The sequence below is a fragment of the Lissotriton vulgaris genome, chromosome 4_1 (assembly GCF_964263255.1).
Source record: "Lissotriton vulgaris chromosome 4_1, aLisVul1.2, whole genome shotgun sequence".
NCBI lineage: Eukaryota > Metazoa > Chordata > Amphibia > Caudata > Salamandridae > Lissotriton > Lissotriton vulgaris.
This window is the reverse complement of record NC_141691.1, coordinates 745,983,033-746,010,386: the sequence shown is the minus strand read 5'-3', so window position 1 is coordinate 746,010,386 and position 27,354 is coordinate 745,983,033. Positions and strand designations below refer to the sequence as shown.

General features: G+C 43.5%; 1 protein-coding gene across 1 annotated transcript in view; it reads right to left on the bottom strand.

The window, feature by feature from the left end:
- Nucleotides 1-27,063, bottom strand: part of PXDC1 (PX domain containing 1) — a 98,837-nt gene extending 71,774 nt beyond the window's left edge. The window contains exon 1 of the mRNA XM_086965047.1: nt 25,561-27,063. Coding sequence (XP_086821173.1) covers nt 25,561-25,816 — 256 coding nt within the window. The 5' untranslated portion in view covers nt 25,817-27,063. The remainder of the gene's footprint in view (nt 1-25,560) is intronic.
- Nucleotides 27,064-27,354: the final 291 nt, after the last annotated feature.

The following is a 27,354-nucleotide window of genomic DNA, read 5'->3' as shown; positions in this document are numbered from 1 at the left end:
ATTGTTAGACAAATATCTGTTTGACAGCTGTACTGGGAAAACCCAGACCCAAAACGGAAAACTTAAATTCCCATTATTTAATTCATCGTTGTCTCTCCTTCTGCAAAGACAAAAACCAAAAAGATCTATGATAAAACGATGAAAGCCTTAATAACAAGATTGATTTTGACTAAATGATAATAAAAAGAAACTGATATGAAGAATGTGCAATTCTAAGCCGTTATTTTTGCTTTTTTTGCTTTCCACTTTATTTCCCTGTCTGTGATTAATTTATGGGTGAGGATGTGGTGGACCCATATCTTCCTTAGCTTCTTTGCTTCCTCAACTTTTAAGCTTTGGCTCTGCAAATTCACATGACCCAGTGCTTTTTTTTGGTAGCTCTGTGGGAGACTGTTTGCTTCTCGCACTGGACTCTGAGGGCGGCTTCCACCAAATCTCCCTTCTTATCCTCTAATTGCAAATGAAAGGAGACTTTAAAATATAAAAGCCATAAATAAATCAATAAAACCCCTTCCAGCACCCAGTAAATTACCTGTGCTGTTTCAGTTGCTCCCTCAGGCAACAGAGATTATGTGGATGTTGGGACAACTAATTAACTATTCCGATTCTAGCTACAGAATGCTTGAGGAAAGTGCATCTTTCCCCAAAATATTCCAAGATGCTGATTTACTATTCTGACTAGTAACTAGGAGTAGGTTTAGAACAGTCTAAAATTCAGCAGCGGCTAGTGCAGGTAAGTGCGGTGAGGTGGGGGGCGGGGGGATGTCGACAGACAACGGAATAGGTCAAATAAAATAAAGAAATCCTATTCCGTCGTCTCTCAGACCACCAGCCCCCACCCCACTGTCTCACCGCACTTACCTGCACCGGCCACTGCTGCTAAAATTGCCCAAAACTGTATAATGGGCTTGAGATGTAAATTAGCGCGTCAGTGCAATACCTGCATGTGATGCACTGAGGGGGCAGCTGAAGGCAAAATAGTAGGAATTTCTGGTTAGAGCCAGCAGACAGCACATGGACTTCAATCAAAACTAGCTATTCCTAGTTTTGTTACTTATAATAGCATTTTTCTTATTCCTATTTGTACATAAACATCGTTCTGTTATTTTAAGGGTTGTGTTTCAAACTACATCATTACATAACGCAATTCTGAAAAGAACTTTTCAGAAGACATTCGAAGAAAGAAATGTACAAGGCACTTCAATCCCTGGGGGGAAATAAAATGCAGCCTCCCATGGATTCATTGCAAGTCATGAAAAATGAGCTCGATAACATCCTTGAATGACAGCCTAGGGTGATGGGTCATGGTCCTAAAACTGCAGTGCGTGGTCAGGCTGAGTGGTCCACGCGGTAAGACATAAATAGACATGTTGATCTGAGTCCCATAAGAACTTGCTGTTTTCCACACAGAACTACTTGTCCCAAACAATTGAACAACTGTTAAAGTGGATTACATTTATAATACTATCTAAAGATGAGTATTATATAACAAAGTGTTTCATTTTAGTGCTGTTTTTCTATTGAGCACAGTTTTATGTGCTTCCAGGGAACTACTATTTTTTTTACTCCGATCATAATAGCATCTCAAGAAGTGCACGATTTTTTCTAGCCGCCTGGGACAGGTCAAGAGAAATCTCCAAACACAATTTTTATTGACCAAAATTAACATTTAAGAGCTATTTTTTCTTTTTCCTGAATATTTTTTTACCAATAAAATGAAAACAGCATTATCTGTGACTGAACAGTACAATTAAGTGAGAAATATTGCAAGTAAGAAATAAAAAAAAATTGTTTTAAAAAAATGTAGTTTTGTTTCAATATTCCAGCTCCCTTTGTCAAAAGTCTCACCTACTACAAGTGACATGGGAACATACTGGAATCACTTATTTTCTGCTATATTTGACAAGTTGTTACAGTTCAAAATGAGTGACTTATCACACACATCTTTTTGTTCCACTTATGTTCTCCGTTAAATAAAGGACACAGTAAATCTTAGCTAGGCCAACTGAAGTGTTTTTCAGCTCTCCCAAAACTATAATTATACATTTTTTTTCAAAGGTACTTAGTACTTTTTCTCATTATCTGCCCGGAGTTAAACATGTCAAAAGGCTGTGAAAGAGAAAGTTATTCCATAATACAGCATGGTACTATTTTAATGAGGATATTTGTGTAACTTACATTTAAATAGTGGTGTGATTATGCTTAATTGGTAGGTGAGACGATGAATATATTTATTTAATAACACATTTTTTTATTGAAATTGCGTGATTGGTACTGCATTAATGGCTGGCTCCACCAGTAATGGTATGGGACAGATCACTCCCAGAAGCATTATATCTGACCTCACTTTCAGAGGAGGAGAGCAGAAAAAAGAGGGGAAATGTCTCTTTGCACAGAGACCAAAAAGCAACAGTGAATGGACTCTGTATATTTAGAGCTAGTAAACCTAATAGGTTAACCAAGACACAAGGTGCAACAAAAAAGTGTTCTTTTACCTTAACATCTTATCCCCTAAACCATGCCCTTCCTGTGGCTTTTTTCTTCTGTTTTTAAGGGCAGCCTGGGCAGCTCATGCGCTGCTCTGCGAGGCATGCTGTATTTGCGTATGGACTTGAAGCTCCACCCATATTTTTAATTGGCTTGTGTCATTGTCCTTTGTAAATGCTGGCTTCTGATTCATTGATAGGTTTGTTAGTCCCTCCTTAGTACCACTGTGTCTTAATTTGTAACTTCCTATGACTACTAGCTCTTTTACTTCTGTTGTTACACGTATGCCTTATTTAGTCTGTAAGCACTATTTTCTTTCATGAGTTTCTCCTACTGCAGGCACAACATGCTTTCCTGCAACATTCAGCGCGCCAATGCGTGCTTTCACTGTCAAAGCAGCCCGGGACAATGGCGTCCGCTTCTTTGAAGTGAAATAGGTCTCGCATTTACGAGAGTTTGAGCTATTGGCATTGTAAATGACAATGCCTTTTATTTAAGTGTTAATTATCAAAACAGATAAATAAAAGACATTGTCATTTACAATGTCAATAGCTTAAAATCTCGCTAATGCGAGACATATTGCATTGCAAACGCTTGTTGAATTGTGCAAGACAAAATAGTTAAGAAGTCTGCTCCAGCCGTACAAGAACATCCCCATCACCTAGCAGCCACCGCCGGACAAACAGCCATCATCAAACAGCAACCTTCATTTCCAAGATGAGGTTGCGGTAGGCTGGAATTTTCTTGCGTTATGTCCAAAACTGCATATGCACCAACAAGATTCAGCAGGAACCATTTGAAACTGGTCAACTGGGATTTTCACAAGGGATGCTTAAAATGGTTTGATTCAAAATCTGCTACTTTTCTATTGGATATTGAAGCGTCAGAACGTGCAGTTCTATGCCTCAAGCTGCCCTAATGTTAGGGTTTTCTGAAAGGTAGGGCTCCTAGGCTAGCTGCCAGCAACTGGCTTCCTAGGAGAACAATGCACTTGTCATCCCAAATATTTATGAAATTGTTTAATTTTAGTTTTTTCCTCTTTATTTGGTGTTCGCTTAACTTGGTGTCTTTGGTGACCTATTCGGCTACATGGATACGCTGCCCCCGCATAATGCAGCCCAATACATGTCTCCAAGCATGTCTACTCCGGTGGTGCCAGTCCTCAGTGCTGGTCAAGTTTTCGGAGAAAGCAACAAATTTAATCAAAAGTTAACAAATGGCTTGCGTAGTTTTGATTTTTTTGCTAGAGAGCTGTGGGTATACTCAGTGTCTACATCTGAGGTCAAAATTGTATGCCAAAATGAAAGACTGAGTGAACGAATGGATGAATGAACGAATGAATGTCCCAGGCAGGGATAAGCGATTTCACATTCTTCTCTGATCCTGTCTAATGACATGTCCTCAGCAATAGACTGAAAGCTGCTCTGTCTTTTATTATTGCAATAAATCTCCACTGAAGAAATTGCATGAATATTTCAGCAGCTCTTATTTCAAAAGAAATACTGGCGAGTGAGAAGAAATGGTAATGGGCTGCTTGGAAACATTAAGGAAAGCTTGCCCTGTTTTTTACTTGAGTCCCTCAGACGTAAAACGATTAAATAAACCGGTGGCAGGCAGCGAGCATGGGAGGGTACGCGGCTGCCTTTTTAGAAATCATGTTATCATGACTTCAGCAGAAGTAATTATTCAAATGTATTTAAAACGTTTGCTAAAGTACAACCCTTCCCCTCCAAGAATCTGAACACCACCACCCAATTCAATGAGAAGAAGAGAAGATAATTTGAAGGCAAGGTATGAAACATCTGCTAATAAACAAGTCACTGGAAAAGCAAGGAGAAAAGATGTGACATATTGTGACATATATACTCACTATTAAGACTCCCCAAACTGAGCACACCAGGACCATTTCCCTAAAACAAATGTGTTCCCGCCAAGGAGATACCCTAAAGTTTGGCAGTGACCTGAAGCAAATATCAAATATGCTATCAGGCGGATCCTCCCACATCGCCCTTTCATTAAGATGTGTCAAGAGAACACCCTCAAACACTGCGGATCCTTTCACCAGCCCGTCGATCCCTCTAGCATACCTTTAATATAAAGGGAAGAAGGGGGCGGTGGGCAGCTGACCCGACTACAGTCCACAGAAGCAAGGATTGGCTTCATCTGGTCTGTAAACTCAGAATTTTTTGAGTAAGTTGAGCTGTTGCTGTTCCGGTTGCTGTAGATGGCCTACTCATCATGTTTTTGTATGACTGCGGTTGACTTGGTGTGTCGGGCTGTGTTTCTGGTGGCAGCGTAGATTCATCACAATGTGGTCCACCGCTCTTTGAATGGACAGGTTCTGCGTCCGATGTGTTTTCTTTTGGTCATCTGTAGGTATGTTTTTCTGACCTTGGTGTGACTGGTAGTTCTGGTGACCCAAAAGATTGTGATGAAAACCTCTCCTAGTCTTGAGTGTTTTCAAATGTTTATTCATGTCAAAGTTCTCTTGACAGTGAGGTGATTATCGATTCCAGTGACTTAATGGAGTGCAGAGATCCACTCCTGGGATCAGAGGCGTCTTGGGTATTTCTCAGTAAATCACATCTCCGAGATTCTCATGTGCTTTTCCTCCTTAGGTGCCACCTGACGCCTTTCTCTTAACATTGACTATGGCTTCTCATTCCTCCATCTTTTGTTGTGTCTTTCTCTGGTGAATATGTGTGTAGATTTCCAGTGGGTGTATTGCGATATTTTCTGAAGCATGTTTATTCCTCCTGAGTACATGTGAGTTTCAAGGACTGTACCACTTGTTGACACCTTTTGCAGGTGTCTGCAAGGCTAGACTCCCTTTGTGATGAGAGGCTCCATACCATTCAGAGGACCCAGTTGGCTTGGTCCATGGTTGTTATATCAAATACAGAGAACCAAGTAATTATACACTTGATAACTCTTCTGTGTCAGAAAAAAACAATGTTTTCTTGTAATACTCTTACCCAGCCGGGTTACTCCTCAGTGGCATGCTTCATCATCGAGTCCATCCCGATCCGCTGCGGATAGGGGCATGCTGCGATCTACGTGGGAGCACTTGCCGGTCTTTAAATGATGATAAAGAAGGGGGAAACAACACTTACAACGCACTACCTTTACAACAAAACATTTACAACGCAACATCCATTACAACGCATGCCATTACAACGCAACCATTACAACGCATGTCACTACAACGCATACCACTACAACGCATGTCATTACAACGCAGTCATTACAACGCATACCATTACAACGCATACCTACACTATCCAACACTTACCCTACTGTTGCACCCCCTGGAGTTAGAATAGTAATTTTTACCCCTACACTATCCAATACTTACCCTACTGTTGCAGCCCCTGGAGTTAGAATAGTAATTTTTTGACCCCTACACTATCCAACACTTACCCTACTGTTGCACCCCCTGGAGTTAGAATAGTAATTTTTACCCCTACACTATCCAATACTTACCATACATGCTATGTAATGGTATGCGTTGTAATGGTATGCATTGTAAATGTAGTATGCGTTCTAGTGGAATGCGTTGTAAAGGTAGTTTCAAAGAATTTGTTTTAATGGCATGCACTGTAATGGAATGCGTTGTAATGGATGTTGTGGTGTAAAAAATGCGTTGTAAAGGTAGGCGTTGTAAAAGTATGCGTTGTAACGACATACATCCTAAAGAAGGTGTTTATAAAAGAGGGAGAAGGAGTGGAGAAAGGTGCCGAGTTTTGATGTAATTTAAAAATACCTGGCTAGTAGGTATATCTATTTTATTCCTGCCTCTGGTCAGAATGATAAAATAGGGGGTAGTTAGGAAGCGAGGTTGGTAATGTGCCTGCGATCCTATAGGTCAACATGTCCACTCCTATATGTTTAATCACAGATAACACGCTAATTGTATGCCATGCCACATTGTGAAAAATACATGCTTATACCACCTAATTGGTGTTCCTTATTTTCCTTTATACGACGCTTTAATAGTGCATCAAGATTCCTCTGGGTAGAGGGTGGACGGTTGTCACACTCGCTTTAAGGCGAACCCTTGCTGACTCACCTATTGTGGACTGTGCCCCAGGGACCGCATCCTGGTCCATGGTTGACCAGGTCATTGCTTCCTTTTCTGCTGTGTGAGTGATGGGACAGCGCCATAGTGATCTTAGTCTAACACTGGTGTTTGTTCTCTTGAGACCTTTCTTTGCCCACACTCCTCTTTGCTTCTCTCTCATTCTCTTGTGTTTTTCTTCAATGGTGTTTGAGGATGCGCTCTTTCTAGTTCTCCTTTCTTGCAATGAGGTGTGATTCTTTTTCTTCGGCTACTTCACCACCTTTGGCCCTCTCAAGAGTTTCCTTTAATTAGAAAAGCTTTTAGAAAAGCTTTCATAGTTAGTGATAGGGAGTCCTCAAGGATCCTCAGTTAAATTGCGTCCTTATTCGTGAATGTATTGAAAGCATAATGTCGTACTAGGCTTTTAAACCATAGAATAAAAGCTGCTCAGGATTTGCTTGGCTCCTGACATGCTGAGCTAAAAATGTTCCATTTTTTTTACCTCATTTCACTTAGGATTAAATAGTGTGTGCAGTGTATCTTTGAGTTTGTCCTACATCTCAGTCTTCTTTGTTGAAAATGTCCTGCTTAGGTGTCTGCAGTCATACGCCACCAGTTCAATGAGAAGTTGCAGTTTTTGTTGGTCATTCCCCATCACCCAACGACTTCCACCTCCTCATCCATCTAGGGCTCAAACTCCATTTGTCAGTATTTACAACTGGAGCTGAACCCTGAAGTAGCAAGTCCAGTTTTGTGAGCTCCCCTCTTTTGCTGTGATGGTGCAGCGATATGACGCTCTACTAATCAAGGGGTTCACCGCAGTGGTGTCACTTATTGAATGTTTTCACTGGTGCCTCTTTCAGGAGTCTCCTTGCACCATTCCCTATTTTTTGGATTAATTCCGACATCAACTGCTCTAGGCTTTTCTGTTCCAGTTTCTTGTGCCTTTTCCTTTTGTATTTGAATGTTAAGGATACAGATGTGATCACATACCTGTATATGTGTAGGTAGTGTCATACTGCAGATTGCAGTCTCTGCAAGTGATGGGTGTTTCTGTCATTATATTCAAGTAAACTCTATTGAAAGACCTTGAGAGGATGGATACTGGAGTGAAACCTGCAAGGCCTTAGCTCATTTAGTGGTTCTGTTAGTTTGTTTTTGCTTTTTTGCTTTTCTGTAATTTATTCCACTGTTTAAATCAGTTGTACTTTAGATGTCTGGGCCCCCAGTATTTCTTGGTATCATCCTTCTTTAATTTGTCTTTCAGACTGCCCCTCATCCACTTTATAGGGAGTCACTGCCTGGGCATTTAGCTCAAGGCTTCTGAAAGCATCTTGCACGTACCGTCTTTATTTTGTGACCACTTATTGTTCTCGCCTTCTTATTTAATTTTTTTGCTGTCAATCTTGATTTATTCTTTCCAAATCAACATATTTCTGTTTCTTTATTGACAGGGTGGTCCCTAGCCGTCATGGTTGCAACACTTGTATTTACATTCTAGCTTGGACTCAACCATTGCATTATATGGACGCTCTCTCTTTTCTTATGAGAGTGCCTGACTTTGAAATGACTGACCTATTAGTTTCAATGCTGTCTGCCTGATTTAAAGATGGTGGACACTTGCCCCTTCTAGGAGATTTATTTTTCCTGGAGATCTTGCTTATTTGCTCTATGATCTACCTCCCGCCCATGTTCGGAATGGCTTTTAAGAACTATGGTACTATTTACTTCCTGTTTTCTAGATCACTGTGCAGGGCCTCTATGACCCGACTATTTACCTGGCACTGTGATTCCCCGCACCAAGATAAAGTGGCTTCACCCAAGATGTCCTTCCATGGCAATGCTACCTCTCGTCTCAGGGAATATTTTGTTATTGTTACCTTGTCCTATTATTCGGCCTCACTGGCCCATGCACTGTATACCCCTTAATACCTCCCCTTCAGTTTCATCAATCATTACTTGTATGTTTAATTCTTTATTTCATTTATTTTAAAAGAATATTACAAAATTATGTGTTCACAATCATTATATAAAATAAACAATATAATTTACTAGTACTCAAATTTCAATATTACCTGGGAATGTGCATTATTGAGATCTGAGTACTAATGAATTATATTGTTTATTTTAAATATTGTATGTGAACAAATGATTTCATGATATTATTTTAAAATAAATAAAAGGAAGAACTAATTACACAGTGCATAGGCCATTGAGACTGACTATTAGGACATGGTACCAACAGAAAATTATACACAGAGGGGAAATTTATTGTTGTTCTTTTCTAGAAAACCCTGTCCCCTTTGTCGAATGAGAGGTCGGTCTCTTCTTAAAAAGTTACACTGCCTCTCACTACACTCAGTGTATGTGAGTCCTTAGATCTCCACTTCCTGAGGTATAGCGTTGTACGCACACAAGCATGACTGACTCGGAGCCCGCCAGCAGAACTTAGCTCCTTCGTAGGCAACTGCCTGCCTGTATACACAAGCAGCTGACCTTAGGACTGTGGGTTTTCATTGCTGCTTTCTGGAGTGTTGGACATCACAAGCACAGCTGATACCAGGAGCTGTACAGGAGCGAGAGCGATTGAGATATTGCGGTTGGGCAATGAAGAGTACTTGCCCACCATGTCAGATATTTACGATATTTATTGGCGTAGCATGATATTCCTTCGCAATCAAACTAAAGTACTGCATGGCTTGCAACAAACATGCAATTGCCCCTTCCCTTCATCAACAGCTGTTATATTGGGCATATAGTAGTGTAGATAAGCCTGGGAACCAGGTTCTTGCACCAAGCGATCTTTTATTATGAATGCACTCTCAAGTATACTTCTTCTACTACTTCTGAGGGAACTTGCCTCTACCCATGCAGTCCCTGCTCTGCCCTATACTACCTGCCTTGCTTCCCCACACTTCCTGTACAGTCCCTGAGCAGGAAGGGCTGTCCAGTAGCCTAAGTGTTTTGCGAGACCATTCTATCATGCAGGATCCTAGTATCCTCCATCATGATATGACAGGGAGGATGCATGGGGTGGGTCTGTTTCAATCTACAAAAACAATGTACCGTGAGACTCGCCCTGTGAACCTTTTTAGAAAGCAAGAAGTGTAAAAAGAAGATCTATTGAAAGCGGTAAGGAATTGTAGGTGGACTTGGTTGCAGTTGCAGAGAATACCGGCCATACATTTTATAAGATCTGAAGAGGTGAATGGACAGTTTGTCACATTCCGATCAAGGGGGAACCTTTGAGCCTCAGAGACCAGGAGCTTCTCAACCAAATATAGACCTTCCAGGGACAAGCACAGATAGGTAATTGAGCAAATCATGAAAAAAATGATAGGGTAATGGAGACAGGTGCAATGGGTTTAGAATAGGCTCATGCATCCTAATTCCTTCTATTGCCCATTACTGAGACGTTTACTTCAACCATGGGCATTACCTTGACCTTAACTTGGCCTAAGTGCGTAAACTTTAGGGCAAGATTTAGGACAGTTAATCTGCCCAACCTTTTTAATGGCAGGTTGAAGTAATGGACGTAATGCCACAGTAGCAAAACATGTTCAGTCTCAGTCCTAATTACTCCAAATAATGGTGCTCAAAAGGTTGACATATATCAGAATACAGGTGATTAAATCCAACCTATAAGTACCAGCTATAATACGAGCATCAAATGCTCTTGAGAGGGGTAAGTGGTGAAGCAAGTAACCCTTACGGTGTGATATTTCAGCCACTCAATCCCGTGATAGCAAAGGATTAGACATTTGACAAAGGTCTCAGAGTAATAAGAAGAAAAAAAAGAAAAAAAAATCATAGGTGAAAATTGAAAGGAGCTAGATATATACAGGCAGAGGCATGAGCACTGAGGTTAACATTAGTCTGAAGAAACAAAGGTAAGTGAGGTGGCAGAAGAAGCAAAAGATGGGGTGCTGGTCATATAGTACAGATAGGACTACCAATTCTGAACCAAGCAACAATGAAGAGGTGAGAAAAAAATCACGTTTCATGGAACTACATTTAAAAGAGTGCAGGGATATCCAGTGCTCAACTTCACCAGGACAGTCTCTCTGGCCTTAAACTATTATATAAGGATAAACTACCCACTGCCGTACATTATAAGGATATTGCAAGTCACATAGAATTTCCATGGCCATAAAAATGAGGTCGAACATTGACTTTCCATTTAAGGTCTCAGAACTCTGAGGTGACTTGAAATATCCGTTTAATGACCTGCAGAGGGTATTTTATTCATTAAAATACATGGTCACGCCATTATCCTTCCCAAAATTTGCTTAAATCCATAGTGTCTTTCTCTTTTATGTTCATTGTCGACAAGAAGTATAAAAGCAGCAAAAAAGTAGTCCTTTTTTTAAAAACCCTTATCAGAATCATTTTAATGTAGATCAGATAAAAAATGCTGTGCCTCAGATTGTGTACAAACATGCAGAGACTCTATCTTTCCAGGAATGACTTATAGCTTGGAAAAAATAAACATGTTGCCATAAATATCTTTCTAAAGATCATGTTTTCTTTTAGAAAAAAACTCCAGGAGAAGGATTAGTCAGCTCACATTTTCCTTGTCACAAATATAGCTGCGTGACCAGCCTTTCACTCTAGCAGTTGGCTGCTGGCTCTGAAAGCATGCACTGTGATGTCAAAACACAACTGTAATAACTTATTACAGTTGATCGACTATGATGTCATTGTATATTTACTGGTGACTAGATGCATCAGAAGCATCCTGTAATACAAAAAAATTAGAGAGGGGAATTTATACCGGGATTGCAGACCCCCATATATTATAAAATGCTTTCTATATATGAAACATGGGGAACATCCATAATAACGCGGTCCAAACACCGCGCTGCCATTACCACGCGTCTTTTACAACGCAAGTTGTTACCACGACTCGCGCTGGAGGGCGCTGTAGACTCAGGAATAGTAGATTTACTATTCCAACACCTTCCCTACTGTACGTAGGCTGGAGTTGGAATAGTAAATCTTACTATTCCTAAGTCCAGCACCCTACAGCTTGCGTTGTAAAAGATGCGTGGTGATGTACCGCGATCTAAAAGATCGCGTTGTAACATCATACAACCATGAAACATAGCCCTGGGTATTAATTTGTTTCACCTTCCAACAAAAAAAACTAACATGCAGCCCATGCCCATGGTATCCAAATACAGAACAAATTTCAAAACAAACAAAAAAAATCAAACTAGGTCAGGGCAAAGGAGGCTCCGTGCAAGGGTGAGTGAATGACAATATTTGTAGGTCTCCTGATTACAATGTAAACACATTTGCAAGATGATATGGAGGACATCTGCATTCTGAATGCTTCTTTACAATACATCTATGGCCCACTGTTATACTTTTGTCAGGTTTAGGCTCAGCCCAATTTATGCAACAGTTTATAGAGCACCTAAATGGCAATGCCAATCATTGAACAAGCCTCTACCAGTTTTCTGGTAGAATGACCTTTACCATGCATTGCCTTCTTGGGACTCGACCAGATGCTCCCTACGATTCAATAATGTCGTTTCTTTCAAGCAATCCCTCACTCCTTTGTAGAGTATCAGCTACCCTATGATAGATTGACTAAGCACTTTCTTCGGCCCCATACAGTCAAATACCACTCTGTGCTGTTCTTGTGCACCCCCAAATAACAACCACAACACCAGGTAGAGAGATAATCTATGGATTTACTAAGCATATCTTCTCTGACATAGACCTCATGTTCCTGATGGAGCTTTTGGCCCACCATGCTGACCCTGTACTGCCCTGCCCTATGCTGCCCTTTGCCGCCACTCTCCTTCCTGTTTCCTATTCCACACAGGAAGTGGTGCTCGGCGTCCACCTAAACAGTCATCTATCTTCAGGGTCCTTTGGCTATTATTGTTAAATGCCTGAGATCAATGGTGTAGCAAGGTCAAGTGGTACCCGGAGCGGAAAATTTCTGATCACCCCGGCTTAACGTACAAATACAAACAAATAGCATGCATCATAACGTTTAATTACCAAACTCAATATCATAGAGAAGAGGATGATCACAACGAATCAAAGAACTAAAAAATTGAACACAAACTAATTCAGCACGGCACTTATAAGCTTCAGTAATAATGCACAACTAACTCAACAGAATGATGTGGGGTGACTGACCGGCACTGCAGCGGATAGGATTGGTTGTGGGTTGAGTGATGATGAGTGACCAGTTGTTTACGTATCGCTTGAATACAAACTGCAGAGACAGACTTCGGCGGAAAGAAACACCCCCTCCCCTTCCTTATCCATATGCTCTCCACTACACAGCGTCGAGTTCAGCCACGTTTCGTTGCGTTTGTTGGCTGAACTAAAAACTAAAAAGTTGCAATACCGATTATGCTGACTTGTTGAGGTTAATTAATTGTCAGACGATTTATTAAACTCGTTTTAAATAACATTCTTTTCAATAAAAGGGTTGTGAGCCCCCCCCGCCCCCATTTTTTTTATATTAAAAACACATATTTTTGCCACCCCCCTCAGTTATGACACCCGGGGCGGCTGCATCCACCGCACCCCCCTTCCTACACCACTGCCTGTGATATGACCTCGAGAACTGCTGTTTTTCAGATGCAGCTGCTCTCTCCAAGTTATCCACGTCAACACTGTGAGACAATGTGCTTGGACCATGCGCCTCCCGTGGGAGGTGCAGGCGTTGCGTAACACCGGGCACGGTTTAAACACTGGCCATGACTGTTTGTCCACTACCTTTGCAAACAGCATGAACAGGGACTCCATGCATGTTTTCAAGATAGGAAGGACACGAGGTCGGTAAACTTTGTCCAGGTGAGGACACCGAGCTGGAATGAAGAGGCCAATGCCTTGGAAAGGTCATGTCACGATGGACCTTTCAAACTCGCACGCAACTGGAATGCACAGCTGCAGCAAAATAAAAACAAGCAGACACGGAAGATTAAACATAATAGCAAATAATGTGTTTACTGGGCACACCCCAACCCACAGTGTCTATAGTTACTGGTCCAACGAGCATTAAGCTAATTATGACTTATTCACCTCGAAAAAATTAAGGGCGGTTTCCACCCTGCAGGATTTTGGACGTGTGATATGCATGCATGTCGTTGGATAGGTGGTTTACCCACCGAGATATCTTATGGAAAATAAGGTATGCCAGTATGAAGATTTGCCCAAGTGCTATCACTATGTCTTTCTTTACAGAACACTGTGGGCCCGATTCACAAAGTGTTTTCCAGGAGTGGTTGTGATGTGAGTTAAAAGATAATATCCAGACATTATTCACAAAGTATTTTCTGGAGTGAAAGACGCTTAAAGGAAACATGAGCAAGAAAGAGTTATAAATATAGCTTTATGAAACAGGCCCTGAGTGTATCAAAGAGGAGATAGTCATCCAAAGCACAACACGGGTGTCATTTTGTCAGCATTGTTCCCTTTCCACAACCAATGCCAGTCATGGATGAAACTGCCAGCGACACAGGTTGTCAGAGAACCCGGGTCACAAATAAACTTTAAATGTAAATGTAAATGTGTATGAGCTTGTAAAGCGCACTGCTACCCGTAGGTTTCCTGGCGCTGTATAACGCTGGGGAACCCGTCCTGGCTTTCCCTGTGAGATGGTCCCTATTGGGCACCCCCAAGGTGAAGCCAGGCATCCCCGGTGTTGATAGGGCCGTTTGTGGAGAATAAGCAAGCTATTGCCCAGAGTTGCTGAGTGGGACCCATGGTTAGAGTGGCACCGAAGGCGAGATTTATCGAGCCCGCTGACATTGACCCAACACCCTGCCGCATCGGGAATTGAACCCTGGTCCCAGGCCGACCTTTGCTTCTGGGTCTGCAGCCTCTAACCAGTGAGCCACACTACTCAAATGCATGTTGACTCAATTACACCTACACCAGGGCTGTCTCACACTGGTCCATGAGGATTGGAGCCATGCCAGATTTTCAGGAGGATCCCTGGCTGCATATCTGATACCAATTACGATTCACTGTATGCATCACATGTGGATCTCATGATCATCTGGCAGGGCTCCAACCCTTGTGGGTCAAAGTTAAACATACTTCATGGATACATGCCAACATTTGGAATCAGGAAGGAGGCAGATCTGGAAAAGTAAACCGGGAACTTTATATTCCCTACTGACTTGCATTGAAATGGTGTCAATTTAATGCATGCGAAAGATAAAGTAAAGCCATTTTTTGCTTCAAAAACTGCGACTCTCCAACGATATTGTGGATGTTCCCGTTAATGGTCGTAGGATGCGCAAACTTAAGGGCCTCACTTTTCACTCTTTTTGATGATAAAAGGAGTGTGTAGAGCATCTTCAAGAATAATGGCCAAGGCTGGAACCTTAGCGTGCCTTGTTCTGAACCCTTATTTTTTATGCTTATCTTCTTATATTTCTTCCTTGTTCTGTATACTATAAGCTGTGTTGCAATACAGAATATGATTTTTAGTCATTCTGTATTTCAGGATAACATATATTCACTGAAATCCGAACATGTACATTTCTCATTGCGGAATATATTTCTGCCTATCCAGATCTTAAAGTGTCAACTTAAAAAAAAATATGCTTTTTTCCATTATTCGTTCATTTGGACTGTTTGTCCAGACCTCAAACTTCCAGACACACAGTTTACTGTGAACCATTTAAGATCTGCAGATAGGTACAGATTATTATTTCAAATCAGACAGCTATCTAACACCCTATAGAAAATCCATGCAACTATGGTGAGCGCTCTCTGGTCAATTTAACCCTTGCTGTGCTGCATACCTTTACTCCATCATCCCCAGGGACCAACCTGCCTGCCACCAGAAGGAATAAGAATCCATGTATTGCTTTATCACTTGCCTCACCTAGAGACATCTTGGCACCCACTACTTGTAAACCGTACACTTGATGGCTGCGGCCCGGATTAACAATAACATTGTTAAGATTATAATTTATCAAAGTTTGTTCCGGTGAGTTTTCTCATAAAATTCGGTGTTAGTTTTGCTGGGTTTATTCTCTCAAACTATTTTTTGAAACATTTTCAATTTTTTTTTGTTTAATCACCGCTACTTTCAGGAACTACAATTTTGTTCTTCGTTTATTTAATTTAATTTTTATAAAGCACGAGCACCTATCCATAGTTAGGATGCTAAAAAAAAAACACGAACTAGGAGAAACTATAAACTAGGTCTGTAGGAATAACCCTGTTTTTAGTTGTTTTTTAAAACAGTACACAGCTGGACTGTAGACGCGAGCGATGTGGAGCAGATTCTAGTTTTTGGCCACCAGATAAAGAGAGATTGAACACCATATTTGCCGGTGTGGATACGAAGAATTTTAAGAAGATGGTGATTAGCAGAGGAAAGGGCCTTGGGTTTTGGCCTTTAATTTTGGTAGGTATGGCTGATGAATTGCCTTGTGGCGAAGAACAGGATTTTGAAGAGAGACCATTTTCTTAAAGGGAGTCAGTGCAGATCGCGTTGATAGTGCAAGATGTGGCACATGGGCAAAATATTAAGAATCAGCAGTGGCAGCAGAGTTTTGAATCACTTCTACGCCGATTGGTCAAAAAGTCAAGCATGCCAACATAGAGGGCCCTGCTGTAACCCCAACAGATTTTTGTACTTGTTCGATCTTGCAAGTAGTAGATGTAAGCAAAACAAACACTGATTCCCTTTAAGTTTCATTGGATGTCTGTTCCTTTTCCATTAGTAAAATAATTTCTCTTGTGTGCCATCAATTTAGCATCATGGCGAAGGTGATATCAGGTGAGCTGATTCACATCTGGGGCCAGAGGACGACAAGGGGGGGTGCTGCCCCGAAAGGAACATCAGGAATAAACATGTCTTATGCCTCGTGCAGGTCAGCTGGTGCATGCATGCTTGGCTTTGTGAAAACTACAGAGAAATGCAATGTCGTGTTATTTCCAAAAAGTAAGAGGGAAAAGATGTAAAGACAAAAGTTTAAGACAACATCCAAACCAATCTCTCAGGCTTTAACGTACGCTTTGTGACAACTTAATAAAATAATGCAAAAAGACAAACATCGACAAGGGAAATACTTTTGGCTTTTGTGTAATGATGTTTTCGACGGGAACTTAGTTTAGCCCCACAGACACTTTAAGGCAAGCACCATGGTCATTGGGGCACCAGCACTCAACCTGCTGCTTTTCCATAAATCCAGTTCAAGAAATTCAAGCCCAACTCGAACTTTTCACTTAGATGCATTGGCCTGATTGGATAAACTTTTAGTAAGGAAGTGGTCTTGTTTTAAGAAAACTATGCGTAAAATGAGGTTAAACCATAAACAAAGGTCAGATGAGACCTGTGTCATGTTGCTGAATAATGCGAGATGCCTGTGCCAGAGCCACTAAATGGCCACTTACTTATTGCTCTGACTGGTACCGGGCTGGCAGCTCAGGTAGGAATGTGACTAGTGTGAGTTGACAGCCAGGCAAAGGAAAGATAGGGAGAAGGGGAAGCTGCCGGAAGAGCTAGGGCAGACATAGTAATGGAAGAGCAGGGAAAATGAAAAAGGGAAAGAGAAGAAAGCAATACAGGAAGGAGGAACGGAGCCAGAATGATTAGAGTTGGCACATCAATAAGGCAAGTTAAGGCGCTACAACTAGGCAGCCCTAAACTACAAGTTTAGGACCTGAAAATGTCCTTCTTATTAGGTGACGGAGCGCTCCAAGGGTAAAATGCTGTTTTGATCGGAGCACAAGATCTTTCTACAAGCTACTAAAAGCATGAGTCTGCAAAAGCACTAACAAGTGAAAAACAGGAAGAAAGGGGTTTGTAACTCATCCTGACCAAACATCAACATGCTAGAAAAAAGATACAGAAAGTAGGAAGGTCTATACTTCAACAGGAACAAAAAGGTAGTTTTGTTCGTATATCCTTTTTTTCACTCTGAAATGCCATTTGCTTTTATAGGGCTGTATTTTGGGAAGATTGATTGTCAAATGGAGTTGGTACATTTCCCAAAGTATTATTTATGGAATGTGAATGCCAGAGTAAAAGTTGTCATTCTTTGTTAAGCACTGGTTTGCATTAGGCAGGGTTCTGCACCATGTTAATACCAGCATGCAATGCGGCATGTGACACAGCAATGGACATGCTCTATTGTGAATCTAGAAAATATGAATCCCACTTTCTTCCCCAGCTGCCCACTCAAATTATTCCACTGAAAGGGTTAGGCTCTGTAGCGCTAAGAGGCATTACATGTACTCTAATCAGCGCATCCCAGACATTTTAGATTGTGGTGACCCTGAGATGAATTCTCGCGGTCCTCAGGTCTGGGGGTTGGCCACTCTCACTTTATCCAGGGATGACCTCTATGGAAGGAAGAATGGATCTGGCTGAAGGTTAGAGTTTTTGCCACTGGCCCTCTCAAATCTAAACAACCTCTTCTGCAAGAGTAACTGGCTTTTTCTGAAACACTATCTGCGCTGGTAAACACTTCACATGTTTTTACTATGTCTCTTTCACAGCCAATCCCCACATCCATCTCAAGTTGAGGTCAGCCAATCAAATCTTCCTTACAAACTTCTAATCAACACAGTGAAGGTTGAACCAGATTCATTCGTATTCTAATGCTGTTTGTAGGACAATCAATATTGCACTTCCTGGACCACAATGCCCTCCGGTGAGGAATGAAACACCTCTCTTTATTTCCTCTCTAAGTATGTCGCGCACAGTACGTTAGTTGCAATTACGGCCTTGGGCTTGTTAATTCTACTCTTGCTGGTGGCGGGCCAGTGGTTGCCTGTGCCAGCTGTGAGTGAAAGGGAATGCACGTGACCCCAACACTGAGCGGTGTTGAGAATATCTCAGCAAGTCTTTGTCATGGTAATCAGGTCCCATGCTGTGAGAAGGACTGTTTAATGAGGGCTGCCCTCCAAGCGCTTGTTGTGGCGGCAAGAGGCTCCAATGACCTCAAATCACCTACCCAACATTCCCATGGCACTGACAGTCTTCATTTGGGCGAGTGAATGTTGTGTAAATCAGCCAGTCAGGCATTCGTTCTATCAGGTGAGTGAGTCAATCATGCATCAATCAATCAGCCAGTCAGGAGGTTAGGCATTCAGTCATTCAAATGTAAAAAATGTAAAATCCAGTACTTGTATAGCGCACGAATCACCCCCGAAGGGGTCTCAAGGCGCTTGGGGCCGTTGGGAAGATTAAGCGAGCTATTGCCCAGAGTCGCACGGTGCTGGGCAGACCCCTGCCGCCAGGGCCTGGGATCGAACCGTGATTCTCAGCGTCCAGTGTCAGTCCCCCTGACCATGGCGCCACACCTCTCCCCGACGCTATCCAGTGTAGGGAAAAAGCACGCGGCTCTCTTCATTCAGTCCTTCATCTCTAACAATCACCCCACAAAATAGGCATTCCAGAATGTTCATTTTGGTTGGTGATGTCAGCTTGGGTTTTGAGACCTACTGTGAGATCATTAACTAGCTGGCCACGTTAAATCCAGCAGACGAGTGAGTAAATGAGTGAGTAAGCAGTAGAGTTACCAGCCTCTTGGTGGTGAACATAGATACAAAACAGTTTCTTTCACAGATAGCTTAAATTAGACCCCTCCACCCTCTTTGTCTTGACATTAAGGGAATCTTACCTCCCCAACATAACATTTTCAAAGCGCGCACAGTTTGGTCTAGGCATTGCTAGATGCACAAGATGCATAGATGCAGTGAAGTAGTTGCAACACTATATGCAGATGAGTACTAGCCAGAGACAGTAGTGGTGGTTTGTGCACAGTTACACTTTATCCCATCATGCAAAGGGTTGATTCAATTATATGACTGTTTCGCATTAAGTAGTGTATGTGCGAAAAGCGCGTGGTTTATTCGCTCTGTGATCCTCTACAATGAAAAGCGTCCACACCCTGCCTACTTTTTAAAAGAAACGTTGCCTTTGATCATTGATTTAATTGTAAGCGAAATATTTTCCTGGGCACTCGAGGTGTGTGAAGTTATTATTCAAGCAAAATCTTGCATAGATCTTAATTAATGGCCCGTTGTTAGCTGCCTTTTTCCACACCTACAGCAAGCCATAGCTTTTCCCCACAAACAGTCACAGACATTCAATATATCCATGCAAAGTGCTCCATGGTGCTGAAAATGGATGTGCAGCTTTTTTTCCCCTCAAATTTTTATCTGGTGATGTTGGCATTCTGTTTTTCTCAAAAACATCTTAAAAAGTGGTGCTAAAGTTCTGATTCAAGACAGCTGTAATGTCAGAAACCGGTCCTAGGAAGCTTGAGTCCGGTCCAGGGAAGGCATGGCTTGGCAGTTCGGGCTGGACTGTTCCCATGAGGCACAGGGTCAGACTGATTTGCATATGGCCATGTCTAAAATGGGGTGGCAGATTGGGCTAATAAACGGTGATGGATTAAACCCAGATCTGTTGACTGGGTGTGAGTGTTTGATTGGTTCAGATGCTCCGTCCATTACCACCCCCTTTTGTACCGCTTTGTTCGCCATAAGTTGGCAGGGTATGCTCAGACGTGAGTCCCTTGCTCACTTTGCCACTGTATTCAAGCAAGCCTGGCTGAAGACGGCTGTAATGCCAGAAACCGGTCCTAAAAAGCTTGAGTCCGGTCCAGGGAAGGCATGGCTTGGCAGTTCAGGCTGGACTGTTCCCATGAGGCACAGGGTCAGACTGATTTGCATATGGCCATGTCTAAACTGGGGTGGCAGAGTGGGTTAAAGAACGGTGATGGATTAAACCCAGATCTGTTGACTGGGTGTAAGTGTTTGATTTGTTCAGATGCTCCGTCCATCACCACCACCTTTTGTACCGCAAAGTTCTGATTGAAGCATAAAAACCCACATGCAGAAAACTTTGCAAAGTACAGGTAGTGACCGTAGTATTCGCAAGAATTTCGGGAAGTGTGCCTGAGAAAAACTTTGCACCTTCCTAAACATGTCTCTAAATGCCAGCAAATGACCAGGAGCTCTCTGTGCTGGCCTAACTTTCACCTTTGTTTCGTGTTGGAGTTTTTGGGTTCATGGGTGGCTTGATAGGATAAAGAAGGGCGCAGAGGATTCTGGGAATGTTTAGTGAACACGAAAATAGGGCCAAGATTTTTACCATTTTGCGCTGGGTTCACGCCACAAAAATTATGCAAACCCAAGGCAAAATGTGTTGGGATTTACCTTATAAAGCAAATCCTAATCTGCTATGGAAAATTGCCTAAAATAACACAAAATGTTGCTATGCGCTACTTTATGGGCAGGGAGCATTTCATGGGAGTTATGCGGGTGTTCCCATTGGTTTTGATGCAGATACATATCTACTAACATTGGTAGACAGTGATTTGTTCAAAAGCGTATGAGCTCACGCCTCCTCAAAACAGGCATAGCTTTGGGACAAGTTTTAAAACTCTCCATATTTTTCTACTTTGCAGGTGTACTGCAATGCGCAGCCCAGTACAAAGCGGGAAAAGTATTACAGCATACGTATTATCCTGGAAGGATACTCTTACAGTACAAAATCTATGCTCAACATATGGCACATACCCTTAAACTGCTTCACTGCATTGCGCCAAAAGTTAATAGAACGCCCGCTAGGTCTTTTTATCTGGAGTCATATCTGTAGCCTGCAGAACCTAAGAAAATGTACCCCCTTTTCAAATCACAGATCAGTTTCTTCAGTATTTTGTTCTCTTGCCCTGTGGTTTTAAACCTATAGCAGTGATGTACAGCAGAAACTCCAGGATTTGTGACTCTGGTCCTGGATTCAAAGTAAGTTTGATGCCTGGGCAGCCTACCTTCAAGATCAAGAAAGCTGGTTGGTATTAGAGAACAATAAAACTTGAGGTTATCTTCACTAGGGGTGCAAGGCAAGAAGGTGAAGAAATGTCATGGCCAGTGCGTTTTAGGACAAGCTCCTGGTCCACTGTACAAGGGCACAAATGTGTGTACTACAGTGGAAGTGTGTTTGTCAATTGAGCAACAGAACAATACACCTGTATAGGATGTTTTTATTGGCCAACCACATCTCCGCCTACTGGTCCTCTCCTTGTGTTTGCTCAGGCTTCGCCCTACTATTGAATGCTTCTAATTGTACGTGATGAAGGTGTGTGGACGAGCTGTATTTAAGCTCCACAGGATGCTTCAAAGCACCCTGAATGTGGCAGTCTGACATCTCTCGGAAACGGGAACATACATCTTTTCTGTATGCCTCTCCTTATAAAACATAATTCTAATCTATTTGAGACAGGCCCTAAGTATACTTTTGTAGGTCTGTGCAGTGTAAGCTTTGCCCACTAAGCTAGCCAACACTGAACTTTGCAAAGACTGTGCAGCTTCGTCCAACTTTGCTTTACAGTTCTTGTATAAAGGTCACCTGTTTACAGAGTTATTCCCCAAAAAGCATACTTAGTTCATAAAATGTCTTTACAATCTGTTCTGTGGCCAAAAAAACGTTGGTATTGTACATACCCCTAATTATTTTCCAGAAGGGCCTGCTTCAAAGTCTTGTAAAGACTAGCTTTCCATTCTCTTCCCTGAATAACAGATGTTTACTGTTCCCCAACTGAATGGTACTCCTGTTATTAACTGAGGGAGGTTAAAAGGCTGAGTGGAAGCACCAGGAATTGAACCTAAGATCATGAAGAGTCCTGCAGAGTGTGATTTTGTCTAGTGAGCAACCCGTCCCTGTTATAAAACCAGTTTTATTAGGTTTAGATAAATGCCATGGCCAACATTTTCGCCACTTTCTTACAATGCAAGAGTCCAGTATTGGGCCAAAAAGACCCTATCCATGCCAGGATAATCACTAAGTAAATGCCGCCCTTTTAGATGTATTGTATCCAAATCTATCTTATCTGGATAGTCTAAAAGTCTGGCATAGGTCTGGCCTTTAAAGACCGGCATTACACACACTAAATGCCTGGGTCGTGAAGTCACATTTGTCACCAAACACCGCACATTGTGTCACTGCACCCTTGTATGAAGGCACCAACAACAGACAGCTGCAGTGAATTTATTTATTTATTTATTTGCGGTTTTTGTAGAGCGCAACACTCATCCCACGGGATATCACGGCGCTAATACCAGATAGCAACTACTGATGGCAAATGCTAGAAGCTAAAGTTTGGGGAAGAGGCGAGTTTTCAGTTTTTTCCGAAACTGGAAATAGTTTGTAGTATGCCCAGTATGTCCTATAGAAAGAGAGGGAATGTCACAGAAAGATGCAAAAAACATGACTAACCAATCAAAAGTCATCCGGCTGAACATCTGGCAGACACGTGACCCTCCCTCACTCGCCAGCTCTGATTTGTGCTGCATGCCGATGACTGATACACTGCTGTGAAGTGTTGGCAGCAGCAATAATGGCCATTCCTACTTTTCATCCAAGCAGCTGCACTGTTGACACCTTCTCCAACTGTGATCTCATAGCTCAATGCAGTTAAACAGACCTGGTGTGTGTTGGACACAAAACACTTCCATGAGCTTGTTCTGGGGACCTAGTTTTCCCTTGTTTGAGTGATACTAAGAATATTTCAATCTGCTGCGTGGGCTGCAAACGTCTGTCTGGGCCCTGCCTCTGGAAGAATTACCGAGTTGAAGATTTGGGTCTAGGATCTTAAGTTTTCCATCTCTAACCGCACACCACATCGTTTACGCCGCTCATTTTTGGGTGGAGTTGTGGCTCCAGTAACATATCTCGCCTTGCATTGTTTGCAGGGTCTTAAAACAATGTGTCATCTCATCATGCAATAACACTCACAAAAATAGAATTAAATGTTACTGGTTCTACGTATTTAGTTTAGTGAGAGGCCGGCATCAAGCTTAGTTTTTAAGGATTCTCAGCTTCAAAAAAAACCTAAAAAATGTTGCTGCCAAACAGAAATAGTGATATTTAAAGAGCGTACTTAACTCTGAAGAAATTCTGAAATTAACCCTAGTCTAGTGGCATTCCAACAAAACAACCTCCCCAACACCCAACAAAAGTAAGTGCAAGGCATCATACTGAGATACTTGAACCCACGCATCTGGAGGTGCATCTGGAGTCCAAAGACTTCTCAAAATCAGAGTAGAGGGATCACTCATTTAAAAATCTTGGACCTTAACCCCTTCAGTGCTCATGACAAGGTCAACTTGTCATGGGTTTTACCTGCCCTGTGCTTATGACGAGTTGACCTTGTCATGAACAATGGGGATCAAGAATCCTCCGCACCCAGCGGGAAAACGCCTAGCAGCCAAGGTGTTAAAGCCATGTGACGTGGTCTTTGGAAGCAGTATTATTGTGGTGAAAATGTGATTGAATCAAAACGGAAATGCTGGCTCATTAAATTGACTTCTGCTGCCCAGAGTCAGACTAGTGGAATGTGACTTTATCTCCACACACATATTAGTGTGCCTGCTCAGGTGTGTGTCCCTCGCTTACTACAAACAGCAATCTCAACCACTGGGGACCACTCAGATAGGTATGGAGGCCCATCACTTTTCACCCGTTATGCCAGTCTAGACAGAGATCTGCTATAAACACATCAGTATTTGTTCTCCAACAGGAGCAGCCCAGCCTGAATTGCCAGGCCAGGTCCCCTCCAGACAAAAACACAGGCAACCCCAGATTGGTTTCGACCAACGTAGGTCTCGTCAGTGATGTGCAGCTTGGATCCTGTGGCACAGTGCACAGGGGTCCTATCTTTGATTAAACTTGTCCTTCTAAGGGTTCCTACTTCAACAAAGGGAGAAATGCCACTGAGGATTTCTCAGGTTGCATTACAGATAATTATTATTCATTCATTCCGAAGTCTGCCATGTGCAAGTCATTCTAGGTTCTGCTCCAACAGGGGCAGTCCAGCCTGACCGACCAGGCAGTTCCCATGTGGAGCAGGGTCAGCGCCGATTTGCATAGGACAAGCATTTCTCTGGAATGGCGCGGTGGGTGAAAAAGGGAACATGGACTGGAATAGGGCCCCAAGCAACTGCCAGAAGCTGAGATTATCCAAGCATCCAATCCATCACCTTGTAGATTGTTGCTTATCTCTTTCTGTACACAACTCAATATTTGTGGCGGTACTTACTCGGCTTATTTAACAATTTCTGCCACTTTACAATAAATGAAGAAGTATTGCCCTTTCTGATATAGGTGGTGTCTCTTTGTCATTTTGGGGAGGAATACAAAGTGAGTTGGCCAGAATTACGGAGTATGGTCAATAAGAGAAAGCTAGCCTTCAAATGTAGCCCTTCCACAAACTGTAACTGTGGCTTAAACCATGGAGGCATTCTCCACCCAAAATGGCCTTCTATATAACTTTCTAAAGGGGGATGTATGGTTACTATAGCTGGAAGAAAGAATGAACAGTTACTAAGCAGAGCTCTTTAAATGGGCAAATACTGTCCGGGGTAATCTACACAATAAACTTTGTATTGACTGGACTTGACTTGACTACTGTCCTGTGCTGACTATGCACTTTCATTCGAAAGGGAGAGTACCTGCACTTCTCCGCACTGCTGCAATACATTTAATGGGCGAGTACCAACACGCCTTAAGAGCAAACAGGTACTTAACAGGTAAGTGAGTACCTGCACTTCTATAATTGCATGTACCTGCACTTCAATAATTGCATGTACCTGCACTTCAATAATAGCATGTACCTGCACTTCAATAATTCCATGTACCTGCACTTCAATAATACCATGTACCTGCACTTCAATAATTCCATGTACCTGCACTTCAATAATACCATGTACCTGCACTTCAATAATACCATGTACCTGCACTTCAATAATTCCATGTATCTGCACTTCAATTATACCATGTGCCTGCACTTCAATTATACCATGTACCTGCACTTCAATCATTCCATGTACCTGCACTTCAATAATTCCATGTACCTGCACTTTAATAATTCTATTTAAAGCACTGTTGCAAAGAAACTGACCCAACTGCGGCATTTGCAGAGACAGGTAGGCACAGTGAGAAATATAAACACCCTCTGCGCGCCGGTGACCCGCCTGCCGGGGTCAGGGGGCGCCGAGGGGGCACGCACCTTGCAGCAGCAGGGACTGCGAGAGCTGGCCGCCGTCCTCGGGGAAGGAGTCGAGCAGGCGCCGGAAGAGGCGGCCCAGGTCCTGGTAGCTGCGGTGCAGGTAGAGCACGTTGCGGTCCGACCACTCGGTGCGGATCTCGAAGAACTCCTCCTCGTCGCCGCGCCGGTTGATGATGAGCCGCCGGATGCCGTTCACCCAGCAGTCCCGCACGAACATGTTGACCAGGGAGGTGCCCTGGAAGACGGCCGAAGCCATGCTAGCCCTCCGCGCCCCGGGGCGGGCGCATCCCAGCCGGGGGCGGCGGGAGGGGCGGCGGCGCTGCCCGCCCCGCAGAGGCTCGCACGCGCCCGGGGCTGCGGCGCCTCAGACCGGGCAAATATCACACACGCCGCCGATCCTGCGTGGGTCCATAAAATGCCCCTTATTCCGTGATGCGTCAGTGGGTCACTGGTGTCTCCTCTCTGTGAGCGTCGTGTCCGTTTGTCTGCGCCTTTTCATTTTTTTTCATGGAGTGGCTTCGAGGCACTATCCGCGGGCAGGAAGGCTTTGCATGGCTCCCGGGTCCACCATCTGTATCGAACCCCTGTGATCTGCGCCAATGTGTCACCGCTGTGGCTGCTCACTTCAAGCGGCGCGTGCGGAGTGACCAATGAGGGCCGTGGGTGTCTGCGCACTTTCTCTTGAGTAAGTTAGTTGAGTGGGGGAGAGGGAACGAGTTAAAGGAGTGGCAAGTGGGTGGGGGCAATGACCAAGTCTTTGAGTTGAGGACTGAGTGTCTTCTGTGTGCTGAATGAGTTAAGGGATGGGTGAGTGTGGAGAGGTCACCTGGGTCCAGTGAGTAGGTATGTTGGGCATAAAGCGCAGGCAGGGTGAGTATGAGTAGATAGTGAGCTGGGGGTTCTGGTGAGAGAGGGTGGTGGGCGGTGAGTGAGTGAGTGGGCACTTCTCCCTGTCTTATAAGGCACAGAGCGGCCCCATGGAGGGGGCCCTTATCTTCCTCCTTGGCAGTGCCATCAGCGATCGTCTGGTTCTGGGTAAAACCGAACCCCCCAGCAGCCCAAAACTACAGGTTCCTCTTCAGAGTCGTGACTTCATGCTGCAGACCCGGCCCCGCGTACTGAGCCCTGGGGGGGACAGGAGGGGGGAGAAATCAGCTTCCACTTTCGGAGGACGTCGTCTTGTGTGCCTGGAAAACAACTTTTTGAAGTGTTTGCAGCCAGAGAGCGCGTTCCTCCCCTCCTCGCACGAGTTTGCTCTGTTATCCTTGGGTAGTAGCCCCCGGCGGATAGGAGTCTCTAAGGCTGCAGGGGGTCCGCAGGGCTACTGGTGGCTTCCCGGTCTGGTCAGGGGCTGGGGCCGGAGGCTGCGACGTGTCCTCCCCGCTCCTCCTCTGCAGGCGGCTTCGCTTCCCCTCCTCTTCCTCCCTGGACCGCTGCTCGAGCAGGATAACTTGCAGGCGCAGAGTGGTCCCTCCCTGCCTCCCTCCTCAGTCAGCAGCCTCTGACACTTCCCCGCCTGCCTCCGCCCACCGGAGCCTGCACCAGGCTGAGGCCGAGGGGGGCGAGGAGCTGAGCGGGGACGCAGTGTGTGGAGCGGCGGGCGCCGAGGCGGCCCCCGTCAGAGGAGCTGTCACAGGCTAGGTCCGACGCCCTAGCTCTGTACTCCTGCCCCCCCCCCCCCACACACACACACACACTCCGAGGAGCTCACGGGGGTAGGGTGGGTAAATAGGGATGTAAAAAGGATGAAGCCAAAAAGTGTTGCCGAAAATTAAATACCACACAGCATACTAA